This window comes from Myodes glareolus, chromosome 24 (genome assembly GCF_982192425.1).
Source record: "Myodes glareolus chromosome 24, mMyoGla1.1, whole genome shotgun sequence".
NCBI lineage: Eukaryota > Metazoa > Chordata > Mammalia > Rodentia > Cricetidae > Myodes > Myodes glareolus.
In genome coordinates, this window is record NC_142049.1 from 48,216,907 (window position 1) to 48,236,774 (window position 19,868).

The window sequence follows — 19,868 nt, forward strand, 5'->3', positions numbered from 1 at the left end:
GGGCAGGCAAGAGCAGACTAAAACCAGGAGGAAGCTGGGGCTCCTGGTATGTGTTTGTGAGGCCAGCACTTGAGAGGCTAAAGGCTGGTCTGCTGTGAATTTGAGCCACACATAGGCAGCTGGGGAGGTGAGGGGAGCCGCGCCACACCACAGGAGGTCATGCTCAGCTATGCTGGGAACTCTTAAATACAGGTATATTTTTTTCATCTCTGGACACACTCCAATCACACACCTTCTGCCCTCCCCCTCCAAATGCAAACCAAGAAGGGCCTCAGGTGTGAGGGCCCTCCTTCACTGAAGCGGGGGCAGGACAAAGCTTGCAGGCAGGAAGGCCTCGAGGTACATGTGGGGCTTCAAGAAGCCAGTGGGCTCGGTTCTAGACCAGGAAAGGGGACCAGGGGGCAGCACAGTGATCAGACTCCTGATTTGGCCACTAGGAGCCAGAGCCCAGGGGTTTCACGGTAGGCTGAGTCATTGTGGGGTTGACAGTCATCCTGTTCTCAAAGGAGACATTTCCTGGAGGGGACACTGGGCCAAAGGGAAGAATAACCTCTGGTCCACATGAAGGCAGAACGGTCTGGTCCAACTCTGCACGCTCCCTGGGAGAAATGAGCAGGACACACCCAGGGAGGCCAAGCTTGCAGCCTGTCCTGGAATCCCAGCTGCAGCTGCGGGCTGAAATGGAGGACCATAAGCACTGTTACCTTTGCTTCATTTGACTTTTGCGCTGCCTGGCCTTGAACTAACTTCCTACTAGCAGAAGACCTTAACCGCCTGACTCTTCTGCCTCTACTTACTGAGTGCTGGAATTACAGAGGTGCACCAGCAATTCAGGTTTACGAGGTGAGGTGTTAGAGCTAGATCCCAGGGCTTCGGGTGCTAGGCAAGCACTCTGACAACTGAGTTACTTTTCCAGCCCATATTTTCAACTATGTTAATCCCTGAGGTGTCCTAACTCTGAACTTGGCCTCCCAGTTGCAGGGAGGCCACACAGATTCTAACATGAGGTGGTCTCGGGGGCAGGCCTGGGCACAGCATTCCCTCTGTGCATTAGGATCAAATGAAGAAGCTGCAGCCCGGAAAACAATAAACCGGGAGGCTGAAAACCTCTGGCATTGAAGAACAAAGGCGGATTCCTGGCCTCTGGGACCCAGTCTGAGTCTGGAGACTCCAGACCAGAACACAAAGAATGCATCCTGCAATTCAAGAAAGGCACAGCGGCGTGGAGTGTGGGGGCTCCAAGACTGGAGCCCAAGGGCTGGAGTGTCTGAAACAGGCTGGGCTGTGGACCACACTGGGTACGGGTCCCTCTCAGGGTCTGGAGTGGGGTTCAGGCACCCTCCCATCTATCAGGCCCTCTGCAGGACAGGCAGGGAGTGGGGTAGAGGGGCTTAGTTACGCTCCTCGCCCACGGAACTGGTAGGGCTCAGGGGCTCAGTGGGTGTGCTGAGTGTGCTGGAGGCGCCAGTGTCCACTGAGTTGCTTCTCTTGCTTCCGCCTGTGGAGGAAGAACAGGAGGCCCGGCGTGGCCACTCCGGTGCTCGGATGTTGCGGCGGTCCTTGGCAGCCTCTTCTTCCTCGTCATAACGCTCACTGTCTTCCCGCAGTAGTCCATCCCGGGGCTCTTCCTCATCCTCACTCTGGTGTGGGCTGGAGTGTCGAGACAGTGAGGGCGATGGCGGCACGGAGGCTGGCCGTGGGTAACGGTACCCCTGGGACTGCATAACCCGGAGCGGACACAAACAGGGTGAATGGGCGCCACTGAAGCCCTCATTAGCGCTCACTAACGGTCAGTCCCAAACCAGCCTGTCCCGGCCCAGCACTGGTCCCGGCTTCACTTACCGCATCTACCGCGTGGGGCTCATAGGTGAAATGATCTGGAAAAGCCTTGGCCAGAGCCATGTGGCGTGCAGACATGTAGTACTGGGCAGAAAGGAGGACAGAATATGTCAAAGGCAGAGGTTACACTCCAGCTACTGGCAGATCAAGCCCAGCCATTTTTTTCTGTGTGGCCCTGGTGGTCCTGTTAAACCCAGAGATCCGCCTGCCTCTGTCTCCCAAGTGCTGTTTTTTTTAGGCATGGACCACTACTGCCTGGCCATATTTTTTATTAAAAGAAGAGCCATGCTCCCCAGATTATCACCGGGGGAAGCAAGGCAGGATCTCTACACGGTGCCACTCCAGTAGGTTCTAGGTAAGGGTCTACAACCTAACTACACTCCCATTTCCCTGTGCCAACACTGCGTCAAGCTCCACCCCTGTCACAGGTGGAGTCTAGGCAAGGGTTTGACAGCAAACTTTCCCTTGATAATTAGCCTAGGCTGGCTTACAGATAGTATAGTTCTCCTGCCTCACCCTTCCAAGTACCCATGACGACAAGCCTGGGCCAGTAGGTACAGCTGGTCACACCTGACTGTTTTCTGTTTTGAGTTGAGGGTATTACTACGCATGCCCAACTGGCTCTGAACTGTCAGCAGGCTCCATTTTGCTACACCTTTAGGCAAACAAGTTCACTGGGCAGACTTGTATGTCCTGGGTAAATGTCCTTATGTAACTGCAAATGCCCCGTCTGGCTAGCCACGGATAATCTTTGTTACACCTTACCACAGGGCAGACGAATTCTCAGATCAAGTGCCGACTGGCCACACCACTACACACAAATGAAAAAACGCTGGCCAGGTGCTATTTCTAGATTGTTTTCTTTTCTTTTTTTTTAATTGATTTTTATTGAGCTCTACATTTTTCTCTGGTCCCCTCCCTGACTCTCCCCTCCCTCCTACAACTCTCCCCCAAAGTCCCCATGCTCCCAATTTACTCAGGAGATCTTGTCTTTTTCTACTTCCCATGTAGATTAGATCTATGTAAGTCTCTCTTAGTGTCCTCATTGTTGTCTAAATTCTCTGGAATTGTGGTTTGTAGGCTGGCTTTCTTTGCTGTATGTTTAAAACCCACTTATGAGGGCTGGAGAGATGGCTTAATGGTTAAGAGCACTGGCTGCTCTTCCAGAGGTCCTGAGTTCAATTCCCAGCACCCACATGGTGGCTCACAACCATCTGTAATGAGATCTGGCACCCTTCTCTGGCATGCAGGCATACATGGAGGCAGAATGTTGTACACATAATAAATAAATAAATAAGGAAGTCTTATTTATTTATGAGTGAGTATATGTGACAATTGTCCTTCTGTGTCTGGGTTTGTTTGTTTGTTGTTTTTGAGGCAGGTTCTCTCTGGGTAGCACAGGTTATCCTGGAACTGGCTGACCTGGAGCAGGCTGACTTTGAACACACAGAGAGCTATCTGACTCTGCCTCCAAGTGCTTGAATCAAAGGTGTGCACTACTACACCTGGCTTTCTTTTCCTTTCTTTTTCTTTCTTTCTTTCTTTCTTTTTTTTTTTTTTTGGTGCATGTATGAGTGTGTGTGTGTGTGCATGTGTGTGCACACACGTACCCATATACAAAGACCAGAGTACAATTTCAGGTGTTATGCCTCAGGTGCTGCTTTTTACAATTTACTTATTTATGTGAGTATATGCATACGTGTATGTAAGCTGTGCGTGCGTGTGTGTGTGTGTGTGCGCGCGCGTGTGTGTGTGTGTGTGTGTGCAGAGACCAGAAGAGGTACTGACTCCCGGCGGTGGAATGACCGATGTTTTCCTGTGAGTGAGTGCTGGCGTCTGCATGCTGATAATTACACAGCAAGTGTGCTTAACCACAACGAGCCCTCTCTCCAGCCCATCCTTTTCTTTTTCCTTTTTGGAGACAGGTCTTGTTATGTAGACTAGGCTGGCTTTGAACACACAGAGATCCACCTGCCTCTGCATGTGAGTTACTGAAATAAAAGGCGTGCAACAATGTCGGGCCTTCATCTTGCTTTTTTGAGATGGGGGTTTGCATAAAGAGGGTGCTGGCTATCCAGTGAGCCCCAGGTATCCTCTTATCCCCACCTTTCAGTGCTACACACACAGGGGCCACCAGATTTGTTGTTGTTGTGAAGGGGTGTTTCGCCTGCTTGTTGTGTCTGTGCACCCCGAGTACATCTGGTGCCCACAGAGACAAGAGGGTGTCAGATCCCCTGGAAATGGAATTTCAGATGGTTGTGAGTCACCATGTGGGTCCTGGGAATTGAACCCTAGTGCTCTAGAAGGGCAGCCAGTGCACTTAACCACTGAGGCATCTCACTAGCTCCAACATTAATTTCTTTGAAAATATTATACATACATACATACATATATATGTATATATAAAACTCATTGGCGTTTTGCCTGCATTATGTTTATGTGAGGGTCCTGGGAATCAGACCGAGGTCCGCTGGAGGAGCAGCCAGCGCTCTTTAACCAATGAGCCATCTCTCCAGCCCCGACATTAATTTCCTCTTTTCCAAGACAGGGTTTCTCTGTATAACAGCCCTGGCCTTCCCGGACTTCTCTTTGTAGAGATCTGTGTGCCTCTGCTCCTGAGTGCTGGGATTAAAGGTGTGTGCCACCATGGTTTCTGTCCCATTTCTTAAAGAGACAGCAATTATTATTATAAGGAGGAGATGCTGCCCTATCTCCAGCCTCTTTCTTTTTGTTTTTATAAAGACAGTGTTTCTCTGTGTATCACTGGCATCCTAGAACTTGCTCTGTAGACCAGGATGGTCTGGAACTCAGAGATCCCAATTGCTGGGATTAAAGGTGAGCACCACCACGCCCATCCATCTCCAGCTTCTTAAGGCTACAGAACCGGCTGAGGTTAAGGAAAGGGAAGTCGGTCATACCCGGCCTAGGTACTTCCAATCCAACAGGTCTGACAGCCGCTCTGTGCGATTCCGCTGGATGATGCGCTGTCGCCGGCTCTGCTGACAGAAACTGTAGAGGAAGGAGGTGAGCTGCGAGCAGGAGTCATCCAGGCTGCGGAACCTCCGATCCAGAATGTAGATGCCTACAGAGGCAGGGATCAGGGTTTGTTAAAAAAAAAAAAAAAAGTCTGAACTCTGAGCGAGAACCCCCTTTTGTACTGACCGTACTGACCGTTCTTCTGTACTGACCGTAAGCTGAGGGATCAGCGATGTGTTCCTCCATAAAGCAGCCAAAGCCCGAGAGGTTGGTGGAGATGCTGGGGATGCCCATGACGGTGCACTCCGCTGTAGGGCCAAGAGTGGGAACCACAAACTCAACAGGTCTCTCCAGCCTGCTCCGCAAGAGATGCCTCTACATTGCCACCTGCTGGCAACCGGTGGCAACTGAGCCAAGCACACCCTGGCTGCACCTGAAGGGTGCTGGGGGCCTCCCCCATTTCTAGGAAGGGAAGTTAGGTGACTCAGAAAAGTGAATCCGCTGAAAGGCCCGCGATTAAGAGGATACTTATTTATGGAACACTAATGCTGGGCTTACATAAAGAACTTTATTTAATCATCACATAAGATACATTGTGTGTGTGTGTGTGTATGTGTGCCTGTGTGCCAGAGTATAAATTTTGGATTATTACATAGTCATAGTCAGGTTGGTGGTTGTTGTTCTGAGATATGTATGTATGTATGTATGTATGTAGTTTGTTTTTCCAAACAGGGTTTTTCTGTATAGCCCTGGCTGTACAATATAGTCCTGGAACTCACTCTGTAGACCAGGCTGGCCTCGAACTCACAGAGATCTGCCTGCCTCTGCCTCCAGCACCCGGCCACTATTATCTTAATTAGTGCCAGAGCTTGCAAGTGACCCTCAAGGCCTGGGCTGCTGCTTCCTCATAGAAGGAGGGGGCGGGCATTACCCCTCTCTGGAGATTCTAGCCACTCCTTCCCACATCTCCTCCTAGATATATGTAATTCTGTTCCAGCTTTATTGGTCTTATGGCCGTAGGAGGTCCTACAGTATAGTGTGGGGGAGGAGGCCCCATCGCTGCAGCCATGGAGGTGGGGAGACTACTCTGTGATATGACTGGTTTAAGGATGCCCACACTCCTTTGAGTAACCCCTCACCCAAGCTCTGTAAGGACGAGAAATAATGATTAAGTGTGGTGTGTGTGTGTGTGTGTGTGTGTGTGTGTGAGAGAGAGAGAGAGAGAGAGAGAGAGAGAGAGAGAATTGATGAATATACCTATACTACAAACACTCAAAAGGAAGAAGTAGGAAGGTCAAGAGTTCAATGTCATCCTCAGACACAGTGAGCTTGAGGTCAGCTTGGGTTTCACAAAACCCTGCATAAAAAACAAAAATTCACAAGAAAACCCCATGGTCTTCCCTTATTGAGGAAGACTTTGAAACAGGCGATTGCAACTCAGGGCTCAGGGCTGAAGAGGGGTGTAGAGAGGGGACAGGAAATTCAGCTGGTAGAATGTTTGCCTGGCGTGTACACAAAGCCCTAGGTTTGACAGCCAACACTGTACAAATAGGTCACAATGGTGCAGGCTTGTAATCCCAGCACTTTGCAAGTAAAAGCAAGAAGATCAGGAGTTCAAGACCAGCCTTGGCCACATAGCAAGTCTGAGAGGCACTGGGAACAGTCTTGCCCATCAGCACCTGTGTTCTAAGAGATCACAGGTCAGCAAACTGGAGACAAGGTTATCCATGACACTCACTGGAAGTGGACACCACACCAGTCTTCTAGTCCTGAGCCCTGAGCCCTGTGGACTTCTGCGTCACAAAGCCGTACAATGGAACAGGCTTACCATCATCCCTAAACTGAGGAGCCATGTTGCAGGTTCATGCCAGAACTGCCCAAACCCCAGCACTCTGCCACCCCTCCCCCCACACTCACCAGGTGTGTAGCCCCAGGGCTCATAGTAGGAGGGGAAGACTCCAAGGTGACAGCCACGGACAAATTCCTCATAGTCCACTGGGAGCAGAGGGCTTGTGGAGGAGAGGAACTCCGGGTGGAAAATCACCTGCCAAAGGAAGAGAAGGACCCAGAGTAGCCAGGGAGGGTACAGCAAAGAAACAACAAAGTGGACAAGCCAAAGACTTAAACTAAACTCAGCTGGCCTCAGAAGTCACGGTTCTTTCTACACAGTTCAGGTGGTGGTTTGAAATAAAAATGCCCCTCCCCAGGCTCATAGGAGTGGCACCATTAGGAGGTGTGGCCTTGTTGGAGGAAGTGTGCCACTGGGGGTGGGCTGCGAGTTTCAGAAGCTCAAGCCAGGCACAGTGGCTCACTGTCATTTCCTGCTGCCTGTGGATCCAGATGTGGCACTCAGCTCCCTCCCCGGCAGCATGTCTGCCTGTGTGCTGCCATGCTTCCGCCATGGCGGAATGGACTAAGCCTCTGAACTGTAAGTCAGTCAAATTAAATTAAATGTTTTCCCTTATAAGAGGTGTCATGGTCGGGCTGGAGAGATGGCTCCGAGGTTAAGAGCACTGCCTGCTCTTCCAAAGGTCCTGAGTTCAACTCCCAGCAACCACATGGTGGCTCACAACCATCTGTAATGAGGTCTGGTGCCCTCTTCTGGCCTGCAGGCATACACACAGACAGAATGCTGTATGCATTTTAAATAAATAAATAAATAGTCACACATAATTTAAAACAAAACAAAAAAAAAGAGGTGTCATGGTCATGGTGTCTCTTCTTAGCAATAGAAACCCTGAGACAGTACAGTTGATAAACTAAGGAGGTAAGAAATATGAAACCCAAGGACTAACCATATCCCCCGCCAACCCTATCCCAACCAACCACCGGCCAGCCTCACCTTCACACGGTCAGCACTGCTGTTGAAAAGGCCAATTCGGCGAATGGTGGTCAGGATGGGGTCTGAGGAGTCGTCTAGCATGTTGTGGGTGCATACAGGGGGGAAAGACTGCCGCTGTAGAAATCACAAGTAGGGTGTGAGGGATCAAGGGAGGGACATATTTGCTGCTTGCTCATGGGCCATGCTGATGCCAGGGATCTGAAGATGTCCCCAACAGAGGCCAACAAATTCCAGACTGGAACCCAGCTTTTTCCTATAACCATCATGAGGAAAGCCACCACCACAACAGAAAACCCAGTAAACTGAGGCAGAGCTGATCTGAGGCACTCCACAGATGATGAGGATGTGTCTGTCCTTAAAGAAATCCCAAGAAACCTCGGCAAGATGAAAGCAACCACGTGGCTTTACAGCCACCTTGGCTGATGTAACCACGTAACATAAACCAGAATGGCAGCAGGATGCTCACTCTGTCTCCCGAAAATAAGGAAATTCCAAGGAAACTTAAATGCCCCCAGTCAAGTGGACAGTTTGCCCATTTGATAGCAAACTGGAAGGGCAGCTGGGAGTTGAAGCTTTCTTAAGAACCCAGGAATCATAGCTGCAACTCACAGATAGAGTGACAGGAAACCCTAGACTTTCCTACCAGGAAGAGCTTATGATTGTGGTACCACCTCGCTAAAAGACACACACAATGGCGGTGTATGAGGGCCAAAAACTACAACTCCCACAAGGCAGTGGTGGTGAATGCCTTTAATCCCAGCACTCAGGGAAGCAGACACAGGCAGAGATCTCTTGAGTTTGAGGCCGGACCTGGTCTACAGAGTGAGTTCCTTCCAGGACACCTGGAGATACTCCCAGTAGCCCATGTTAGCATTATTCAAGAAGGAAGTGGCTGCCTTACTTCAGAAATATTTTCTCCAAAAGCACATCCTACCCCGTTAGTACATGTTAGCTGTCTAGATTCCAAAACAGCGCCATCAAGTGGACCATAGGCACCAAAGCCCATGACACACTGGAAATGAAAGAACTCCCAGCAGCCTCAGGGGCAAAGGAAGTCAGTCAACAAAGTTCAAAATGTAGTTCTTATTTCATGGGCCTCACCTTCCTAATGCTTCCCATTCTCTTAATTCCAACCTCAGGAATCAGAGGGTTCTGAGGGAAATAATAGCAATGGGAGTGGGCTAGGTGACCCACTAGTGTTTAATCCCAGCACTCCAAAGACTGAAACAGGAAGATCTCTAAGTCTGAGGCCAACCTGATCTACATAGAGAGATCCAGGATAGCCCAAGGCTAAGCAGAGAAAATGTGTCTTCAATAATAAGACAAAAAAAACAAAAACAAAAAACAAACAAACAAACTACCACCATAGGCTGGAGAGATAGCTCAGCGGTTAAGAGCACTGGCTGTTCTTCCTCCAGAAGTTCTGAGTTCAACTCCCAGCAACCACATGGTACTTCACAAACATAAGATCTGGTACCCTCTTCTGGCCTGCAGGAATACATGCAGACAAAACACTGTATACATATTAAATAAATCTTTTTTCTTTTTGATTTTTGGAGACAAGGTTTCTCTGTAGCTTTGGGGCCTGACCTGGAACTAGCTCTTGTAGACCAGGTTGGCCCCAAACTCACAGAGATCTACCTGCCCCTGCCTCCCGAGTGCTGGGATTAAAGGTGTGCGCCACTACCACCTGGTCCAATAAATCTTTGAGGAAAAAAAGGAGGGGGGCTGGAGAGATGGTTCAGCAGCTTAGAGTACTGCTTATTTTTCCTAAGGGCCTGAGTTCAATTCCCGGCAACCACATGGTGGCTCACAGGCATCTTTAATAGGATCTGCTGCCCTCACCTGGCATATAAGCATACATGCAGACAGAACACTGTATACATAATAAATAAGTAAATCTTAAAAAAATAAACAAACACACACACACAAAAAACACCAGCAAAAATTTATTTTGAAGTCAGGCGGTAGTGGCGCATGCCTTTAATTCCAGCACTCGGGAGGCAGAGGCAGGTGGATCTCTGCAAGTTCTAGGCCAACCTGGATTAAAGAGTTAGTTCCAGGACATCTAGAGTTGTTACACAGAGAAACCCTGTCTCCCCCACACACACCCCACAGACACACGTTAATTAATTTGAACCCCCCAAATAGCTGCTCCTTGCCACCTGTCTTTGGTCTAATAAGAGCCATGACTAACAGATAAAGCCTTTTGGACTGTATTAACTTAGTGAAACCGTAGTTTCCACCAAGACTAGAAATGCCGTCGGACAGCATTTTAGGTCTAAAGCTGAGACTTCTCCCTTTGCTGTAACCCTTCTAACCTGATGTCTCCACCAGTGTGCTTTAAAATACCTTATGTTATTAATTTCTCTGTTCTGTTACCATACAAAGTCAAAAAATGGTTACTATATTGGAACATAGTGTTCCAAGTGACCTAAATTTGTGTGCCTGGCCCATGGTCATACTTGGCTACAGAATAAACTGTCTTTCTCTCCGTCTCTCTCTCTCTCTCTCTTTTTGTTTTGTTTGTTTGAGACAGGGTTTCTGTGTATAGTTCTGGTTGTCCTGGAATTCACTCTGTAGACCAGACTGGCCTCAAAAGGAGGCAGAGATCTTCCTGTCTCTGCCTCCTTAAAGGTGTGCGCCACCACCACCACCAGGCCAGAAGAAACAATCTTATTCCCTTTGATGTGGAAGTTGTGTTTTTACATTGACATTTCTGTGTATCTCAGAATTGGCTCTCTATAAAGGGTAACCCAAGAGAATAGAACTCCCAGAAACCTTTGGGGCAAGAGGCCTCAGGAAATGCTGGGAACGGTCAGCATTCTTCTCAGGGATGTAGACCATACCTGAGTAGCAAAAATGGCTCTCTTCATCATAGTGAAGTCCTCCTTGTCCAGCATCTTGTTCATGTCTGGGAGACTCCCCCTGCAAGGGGAGAGATAGGCATTTGGGAATGAAGAGGTGAAGAGCTCAGGTCGGGTGACCAGTGACGACAGGGATCAGGGCTGGGCACTCACACTAGTAAGGACTCGTAAAGCTTCCTCCCGAACTTCTCCTTCACTGTATTGGCTGTGTCCCTGGAAGGGAGAGAGACAGATGTCACACACAGTTACTGTTTACTGTCAGGCTTTGGGGCGACAGGGAAACTGAGATCTGGGCCGAGAGATGGGGGGGGCCTTCAGACTGGGGGTGGGGACTGGAGGAAGCTTCAGCTCCTTGAGAGGTGTGGCTGGGGACAGGTGGCCTTTCCTCTGATGTCAGCAACTCATCTGTGAAGGGAGTGTAAAAATAGAATGGACCTCGGAGCTGCAGAGAGCCTGCGAGGCCGGGAGGAAGCCCAGTCACAGAGCCTTCCAGAAATGTCAGCTATTATTAGGGTTTGGGTGAACCTTGGACAGTGATGTGAGGTCCTATTTTATAAACAAGAGGAATAATATTCTGAGAGAGGAACATCTTGGCACACAAGCTCGGAAAGACTATCACCCTACTGTCTCATGACTTAGGATCCTCCCAGGGACACGCTGATCCAGCCACCCTGGACCCCTCTCCCTGACCCCCTCCACACCCTGGAAGCCTGGCCTCAGTGTGCTGGCTAGTACGACCTTGGACTTCTGAGCCTTCTGCGTCTCCTTCCCAACTGTTGGGATTAGAGAAACGGACCACGATCTGGGTCTATGCAATGCTGGGGACCGAACCAAGGGTCTGCTCTCGCCTGACATGTGGTAGATTTTCAGAGACTGGGGGACAGTGAATGCATGGGTGTCAGAGATCAGGAAATGGGCCCAGGAGGGATGCAGTGGTTCAGCAGGATGAAAAGGAAGCTCACAGCTGGTGGCTGGGCAGAAACTTTGTGGTGGATCGTCTACCCTGATCACGTGCTCACACTTCCAGCCAGACCACATGCTTTAAGTGAAGGTTTTACTAGGAATGGGTGTGGCGTCCTGATCAGGTCAGTGATAGCCACCACAGAGAGATAAGGTATGGACCCCAGGGTCAGGCGGCCAAGGACTGCTTACCAGAGCTGTTTGCGCACAGCTTGGCCCTTCAGAGTTTCCACGTTGAAATTGTTGGTCCGGGCAGGCATAATGAAGAAGGCAACAACTGTCTGCTCACTGCCGTTCACCTGGGACAAGGAACACAGGGACATCGGGATGCTGGACTCAACCATGCCATCGCTGCTAAGAACTATGGGACTTCTGATTTTCTTTTATATCACAATATAGGAGATTAGAATCAAAGTCTCCTGCATAGGTAGGTGCTGTACCACTGAGTAACACCCCCAGCTCTCACTGGGCCACCCAGGCAGGGGCTCTGCCTGCCACCGAGCCACATCCTCAGCCCATCTATGGAGGTGCTCTACCTGAGCCAAGTTCCCACCCCGTAGGTCTGTAGGTCTCCGTTCTCCCTGGCTATGGACATACTTTCTTCTCTTGCTCCCTCTCCACGGACCAGGCCTTACTCTGAGCAGATAGTTGAGCCGGGCTAAGGCTTCCAGGAACACATCAGCTCCCTTGTTGGAGAACTCGTAGCGGCCAGCAATAAAGAAATACAGAGTCTTGTCTAAGTTGAAGTCCAAGTGCCTAAACAAGTCACAGGAAAGAGTGAGGTCTCAGTTCCCAAGCTGGCTCTGAAAACTACAAACCCCAGAAGCCACAGGGCCAAAGCATATTTTTTCAGTACACTGGTATCAGAGGTCACGTTCAGATTGGAGCATTTTCTCCTTTGATGGGCATTTAATTAACACCCATTACACCGCTCTAGATATCAAGAAATAATGGAGCAGGCTGGAGAGAAGGATCAGCTGTTAAGAGCACTGATTATTCTTCCAGAGGTCTGAGTTCAATTCCCAGCAACCACATGGTGGCTCACAACCACCTGTAATAAGATCTGGTGCCAACTTCTTGCCTATAGGGACACATGCAGGCAGAATATTGTATACATAATAAATAAATCTTTAAAAAAAAAAAAAAGAGCTGGGGGCTGGAGAGATGGCTCAGTGGTTAAGAGCATTGCCTGCTCTTTTCCAAAGGTCCTGAGTTCAATTTCCAGCAACCACATGGTGGCTCACAACCATCTGAAATGAGATCTGATGCCCTCTCTGGCCTGCAGGCACACATGTAGGCAGATACTGTATGCATAATAAATGAATAAATATTTTTAAAAAAAAAGAGCTGGGCGGTGGTGGCGCACGTCTTTAATCCCAGCCCTCGGGAGGCAGAGGCAGGCACATCTTTGTGAGTTCGAGGCCAGCCTGGTCTACAAGAGCTTGTTCTAGAACAGGCTCCAAAGCTACAGAGAAACCCTGTCTTGAAAAACCAAAAAAAAAAAAACCCCAAAAAAAGAAAGAAAGAATGGAGACCACAGCTGTCCCAGGGCTGAAGGGGCCAAGAAATCCAAACCTTCACCCTCTCTGAGATGTGGGAGCCCTCCTCCATCAGACTAGGAGTCTCAACCCCGCCCTCTACTAGCCATCTGGCTCACATACCCATAAAAATGACCTCGCACAAACTCCTGGATTCGTGCTTTGCTCTGAGCATGAAGGTTCTGGAACTCGTGCATAGCAGAGAACTTCTTCACATTCAACCCGTTGGGGGTCACAATATCTAGGTTGGGAGAGCAAGTCCCATGTTTCATTTCTTTGTTCTGATCAAGAGGGCACTGACTTCCTGTGGTGACTTCACTCACCCACAGCCCCCTGGTGAACTCCGCTCCACGGGACTGATTCTACTTGACCTTTCTTTATTTCTTATTTTAGTTTTTGAATTTATTCCTTTTATTTTATGTGTATTAGTGTTTTGGCTACAAGTATGTCCGTGTACCATGTGTGTGTCTGTTGCCTGTGGAGGTCAGAAGAGGATGTCGGATCTCTAGGAAGTGGAATTACAGATGGTTGTAAGCCACCACGTGGGTGCTGGGGGTGGAACTTGGGTTTTCCAGAACAGCAACCAGTGGTCATACACTTGGGCAACACACACACACACACACACCGTTGAATAAACAAACACGTTTTTCACAGTTATACGAGGGGAGGAAATGGTTGAGCTCCTACAACCATTTGCTGTATGAAGACAGACAGCACGTCGTGACCAAACGTGACCGTGCACGCTAACAGTCACTGCACTGTGGTAACTGAGGCGCTTCAGGGACTGAACCCTCAGTATAAGGACACCCCAGAGAGACCTTGGCTGAAAAAAAGAAAATAAAGAGAAAGAGGGGGCTGGAGAGATGGCTCAGTAGTTAAGAGCACTGGCTGTTCTTCCAGAGGACCTGGGTTCAATTCCCAGCACCCACATGGCAGCTTATAATTGCCTGTAACTCTACCTCCAGGGGATCTGACTCCCTTGCACAGCATACATGCAGACAAAATACCAATGTACTTAAAGTAAAAATAAATAAATCATAAAATAATAACTTTTTTTTTTAAAAAAAAAAAAGAGAGAGAAAGAGAAGGTATATCTTGGGGGAAGTCGACCAGTGGTGGTATTTTTAGTTGCTGTTTCAGAGAGGGAGACAGATGAAAGTCACACCCCCCAGAGGTCCTGAGTCCATCAGATCCCCATGTGGTCACTCATCTGTGGGAGCTGGGCCACTGAGAGCCACGCTCAGACCCCATGTGGTCACCCATCCGTGGGAGCTGGGGCACTGAGAGTTACGCATATGAAAATACTAATAAAACTGCTTAAAAAGAGGACCCTAAACCAAACACACAGCAGCCAATGAAAGCTGGGCATGGTTAAGTATGCCTGTAACGCCAGCACTGGGGGTGGGCGAAGACAGGCAGATCCCGGGAGCTTAAATAGCCTCGGCAAAATGGGAAACTCCAGGTTCAGTGAGAGACCCTGCTTGTAGGTGTCGGGAGAAATGGCTCAGCAGTGAAGCCAGCTTACTGCTCTCACGGCACCTATGTTGGGCGGTTAACAGTGCTTGTAACTCCATCTGATGGTCAGGATCCAAGCCTTCCTCTACCCTCCATGAATACACATATGTGCACATATGGGTGCATGTACCCACTCACAAGGACACACACACATACATAAATAAAATCTCTAAAAAAAATAGGTAGTCAGTCAGTCACAGAGAAGGCACCTGAGAGTCTTTTCTGATCTCCACATATACATGTATGAAATATAAAACAGTGTGCATCTCACACACACACACACACACACACACACACACACACTTATAACAAATCAACAAAAAATTACAACCCAGAACCTAGGGCAAAGTTTAAAGTTGAGGAACACATGGGGAAGGATGAGCAAACCTAGTTCCAACCTTACTTTATTCAAAAATAAAGCCTGCTATATTTGCATTTCTTTCAGATCAGCATATATTAGTCACTTGTGAAATCAGAATAAAAGAAACTCGCCAGGCGTTGGTGGCGCACGCCTTTAATCCCAGCACTCGGGAGGCAGAGGCAGGCGGATCTCTGTGCGCTCGAGACCAGCCTCGTCTACAAGAGCTAGTTCCAGGACTGGCTCCAAAGCTACAGAGAAACCCTGGCTCGAAAAACGAAACCAAACCAAAAAACAGAATAAAAAAACCTCTAGCTCTTATTATCCATTTATTACCCTATTATCTGTATCATTCAGGAAGCAGAGTCGGCAGCTTCATTTACAAGCTACCATCTCAACCCAGGACTTCCAGGAATTCATGTTCTATTCTCTGGAGTAAAACAAAACTGACAGGGGCTTGGCAGAGTCCCTTCCCTCACCCGTCTGTAGCGACCCGTGCTCAGACCTCACCTGGTTTTCTCTTGAGGAGGTGCTGAGCCTCAATGGCGGTGATCTGGGACACTGTGGTGAAGACGTGAGCGCAGTGGGCAGCGGCTCGCTCCATGCAGTAGCGGTGATAGATCTGCCTCTCACCTGCTTCCTTGTCCACATTGAACTGGGCAGGAAGGGAGGGGAATCAGGGTCCGGAGGAGTGGGCTAAGACTCAGGGAGGTCGGGACTGGCAGCTGGACTCTGAGAATAGGGTCTGGGCTGTTCTCTTGGGTGTGAGGGAGAGGTTCAGGGTCTGCCCCGGTGTCTAATGGTAGAAGGGCTGGGGGCCTGGACTCTTAGCAGCATGATTCTCTGCCAGGGCTTTGGGCTGTCATGCAATGCTTGTGTCTCCCACGCTTCCAGCTCACATTCTCCAGGTTGTTGTAGAAGTCCACGGCACCAGCACACAGATAGCGCCCCAGCAGCGTGGCATGGGTGGTGAAGATGGTTGCCACCGGCAAGCGCCGGGCACGGCACAGACACAGACCAATGCCTGCCAACCATTCATGGAAGTGGGCAACCACATATGGCTTCTCTTCGTTCTGCGCCAGGAACTATGGAGCAACGGGAACAGGGTCACTGTGTTTCCACGTGTCACAGAAGGAACCCGCGCCCCCCAGCATGCACTGACGTGAAGACAGCAGACAGCATTCACACAGACAAGGCCCTGAACCAGCTGACCTCGGTCCCAGAAGCTGATGGGAACTCGGTTGTTTGTTTGCCAGTGGATAAATCCTGGCAAGGCTGAAACGGAAGGACTAACATGCCCAAGTCCCTAAGTCCCGCTCTCAATTCCAGACTTAGTATCGCAATCAATGGCTTAGACTTTTTATGGGTAAAAACAGGATCAAACTTTCAGAATCCCTTGAATCAAGGCGTCCTGTTTCTCCTAGAGCGTTACAGACAAGTTTCCCCTAGAATCGGGGGAGGGAGCCGCCCAGATTCTGGGTCCTGAAACCAACTCTCAATCTGTAAGCATCAAGAGTCCCCTCCAAGAGCTTAGATGTAGTCAGCATCAACAGGACAGCAACTCCCAGAGTTTCTGTGACCCATCCCACTACTGACACCCCCTCCCGAGACTGGAGTAAAGGAAGCTGCGGCTGGCGCTTCTGAGAAAACAAGCTACACCCCTGGGCATTCGTATACCCCCAAATCAGTCGATCCTTGCATTAAAGAACCCACAATTCCAAGAATGCCCAGGGGAAGCCCACCCTCTGGCCAAGAAAGGAAGGTGATTAGCGTTTGCATCTGGGTAGAGAGGTGAGGAGGGGTCTGTAGCACGGCCTACCTCACCCAGGAACCAGGTGGTGAGGAAGCCAAACAGGACAGCGTCATTGGCCTCACGGTCGTACCAGGGTACCCCGATGTTGCAGGTGTCCCAAAGCTCACCCTTCCAGCGCTCCAGGGCCCAGGCTGAGGCCCCCACATCCAGGAGCACCACTAGGGGTCCCCCCTCGATCAGCCAACGCCCGAAATACACCTAGGAGAGAGGCAGAGGGAGGCTCAGGCAGCTGGCCTGGGCTTCACCCACTGCCGTGTTCCCGAAGCTGGGAACTGAGCTCAGCTGGCTCACTGTCCTCACCCACTGCCTCCCTCGTGCCCCTACCTAACTGCAGCCTGCTAGGTTTCTCCTCTGCCATGGCCTGTTTTGTAATCTGTAATCTGTAATCACACGCCTAACAACCAGGACTACATTTTTCTACCCATGGCCACTTTCCTAAAACTCGATGTCCCTCTGCCCGAACCTGGCTTGGTCCTGCCAGAGACTCACTGGGGTACCCCTCCCCCTCCCAGCTGTTGTCTGCCCTTTTGCTGGGAGGGGTCTATAATTAGGAACAGTTGCCCTGGGGGAGTGACGTGGCTGCTCTGGGGTCCCATAGGGACATGATCTGGCCCGACTGGATGTTGGAGCCCACCCCAAACACAGGTTGTGATAGTAGAACCCTGACCCTATCTGTCTTCCAACCCTAGTCTGTGCCTTCTGCCTGCCTCTCATGGCCTCTCTCCAGAAGTGTCTCTCTGTCTCTGTCTCTCTGACTCTCTGTCTCTCTCTGTCTCTCTCTCTCTCTAAGACAGGGTTTCTCTTGTCCTGACCTTGAACTCAGAGATCCACCTGCCTCTGCCTTCTGAGTGCTTGGACTGACTGACATCTCTCAAGACTGAACATGGGGCAGGTAGGGCTCTACCACTGAGCCACAACCCCAGCCCCGCATTGGGAGATTCTAGGCAGAGGAATCTACACTGAGCCACGCCCTTTTCCTCCTCTCTTTAGTCCCTGGACTTGCTCATCTCAGACTCTAGCCCTCTATTCTCCTCTCTCCATCAACACTCCATCTTTTTGCCTGCCTGGCTACTGTTCTTTACTTTCTTCATTAATTTTGAGACAGTGTCTGGTTAGGGTCCAGAGTGCTGGGATTACAGGTGTGCACACAGCACCTGGCTCTGGCTGTCTTTCTGTCCGGCTCCAGCTTGTTTCTACCCTGTGGGTCTGAGGAGCTCAGCTTAGATCCACCTCCATTCATCTATCCGGTACCACTGGCCTTCCTGACCAGACCCTATACCTGTGTATCCCTTTCTTCCCTACTCTGCTGGGACCCATGCCTCCCGTGTGGTCCCTGCTGGCAGGCCATGTTCCCACCCGCCTGGGTAGAGCTGTGTCCCACCTTACAGCCCTTGCTGTTCATGGAATCCAGAGTCCTCTTCAGCTCAGGAGTCGGGGGCTCCAGCAGCTCCACCTGAGTCCTCACGCCCTGCTCCGTGTAGGGTCCCACCAGGTAGTAGTTGTCACCCCACTCATCCCCAGTCACCTTCGCCTTCGTCTGCAGCACAGTGTAGATGCCACCCACTGTGGACCAAAGTGCAAAAGGACAGACAACCCCACCATTGGTCCACAGCTCTGATGGGACGGAAGACAGGCGGGCGCCCACACTTGGGAAGCAGAGGAGGTGGGGGCTGGGGTGATGGAAAGCCCCGAGGGCAGACCTCTTGTGAGGTGAGGGGGAGGAGCGGGGAGTTAGGAGCTAGGAGAACAAGGACTGGGGCCCCAGGTTCTAAGGCTCCCAACTTTCGGATGGGAAGAATGGCACATGGCCCCATTCGGCTTCCCACAGCTACCTAAGGGAAGCTGGAATTCATAATCCTCACTTCCAGGGACCTTGACTATGATCTCTCAGGGAAGGGGCACAGGCACACTGCGCCCTGCTGCTCCTGTGACCCCACCTCAGATTGAGGAATCTAGGTCCTCAGTTTCTTGTCCTGGGACCAGCACCCTGGCAGGACACAGCTCTGTCTGCCAACTCCCACCATGCTGGGAAAGACAGTCTTTTTCTCCTCCAGGATGGAGAAAAACGAAACACTCAGATCCACTCAGCCCAGCCTCCTCATGAGCAAGAAGCTAGTGGTCTAAACCCCCCCGCCACACACACACACAACTGCAGGCTGTGGGTTCCTCCCATTCCAGGGTGCAAGTGACGGACCACAGGGAGAAACCTTTCCACTTAGGAAGCCATGGCTTAGGCCCAGGGCTCCTCCACAGCTGGGCATTCAAGTTTCCAGCTCTTTCCCACCTTGGATCTAAGAATTTGAGTGTCTAGGCTCCCCTCCTCTTTACACTAAAGCCGTCAGGTACACCATGCTCTCTGAACTATCCACGAATCCCAACTTTTAGGAGCAAACTCTAGTTCACAGTCACATCCTCTGGACCATAGACCCGAAAGCTCCAGTGCTCCCCAGGGTTTTAGATGCATCAGCTCCTTCGCCTTGTAGATCCGAGGTCTCTCGGCCCTCGAAAACCTCCCTCCAAGACCCGGGAATCTCTCTCTGAGTGCCCTCTCCCCTACATCGCAGGACCTGAAGCCTCCTTCCATCTTGAGAGTAGCCTCTGGTCCCTTCCCCCCAGGGCCTAGGACGCCTACTCCTGGCCCACCTCAAGGACACAGAAGTCACAGGCGCTTTTCACAGGACCCAAGCGTTCGCCCACGAAGCTCTGTGCCCGTATGAACAGGATTTGGGACCCCCATCCTCGACTGCCCTCCTCGGTCAAGGGACGGAGGCTGGCGTTCTCACCCTTGTTGGCCACCTCCCAGGCCACCTCGAAAAGCACTGTGTTCTCCGGGTCGAACTCATCCTCCCAGTCTTCCAGTCCTGGAAGCGAAGACATGGAGAGACTGCGGCTGAGAGGCATGGCTGCTACAAGCAGGGGACTTCGAGCACCAAAAATGGAAACCGGAGAGGTCGGCTGGGAATGCACCAGACTTGGTGACCGGCCGGGTTAGCGGGTGTCCCACGGGAAGCTTGCAAAGCACTCCGCTTCCTATTGCACGACCGCACCCCCGCCCCGGAGCGCTCCGACTCAGGTAGGCAGCACGGCGACACTGAGTCGGGCGAGCAGCTGCAGTGATGCCTTGTGGCCGCCAGGAGGCACTGCCCACTCTGCTGGTCTA

At 50.6% G+C, this 19,868-nt stretch overlaps 1 protein-coding gene across 1 annotated transcript; it reads right to left on the reverse strand.

The window, feature by feature from the left end:
* Positions 1-170: 170 nt before the first annotated feature.
* Positions 171-19,813, reverse strand: Gys1 (glycogen synthase 1). The gene is made up of 16 exons (XM_048443018.3): positions 19,492-19,813; positions 18,090-18,271; positions 16,715-16,906; positions 15,795-15,980; positions 15,406-15,550; positions 13,146-13,263; positions 12,120-12,240; positions 11,677-11,783; positions 10,678-10,737; positions 10,507-10,585; positions 7,658-7,771; positions 6,733-6,859; positions 5,028-5,123; positions 4,758-4,921; positions 1,843-1,923; positions 171-1,718 (listed from the first exon to the last, which is right to left on the reverse strand). Exons 1-16 carry the CDS (start codon positions 19,607-19,609, stop codon positions 1,392-1,394), a joined length of 2,217 nt encoding a protein of 738 aa, XP_048298975.3. The 5' UTR covers positions 19,610-19,813; the 3' UTR covers positions 171-1,391.
* Positions 19,814-19,868: the final 55 nt, after the last annotated feature.

Bases quoted from the DNA above. Each gene is read 5' to 3' on its own strand.
- Gys1 (XM_048443018.3), bottom strand. From the start codon at position 19,609: ATGCCTCTCAGCCGCAGTCTCTCCATGTCTTCGCTTCCAGGACTGGAA. The intron at 11,784-12,119 runs GTAAGGCCTGGT...TCCTTGTCCCAG, and splicing joins GGCTCAACTATCTGCTCAGA to GTGAACGGCAGTGAGCAGAC. The intron at 5,124-6,732 runs GTGAGTGTGGGG...TTGGCCCTACAG, and splicing joins GCCCTGGGGCTACACACCTG to CGGAGTGCACCGTCATGGGC.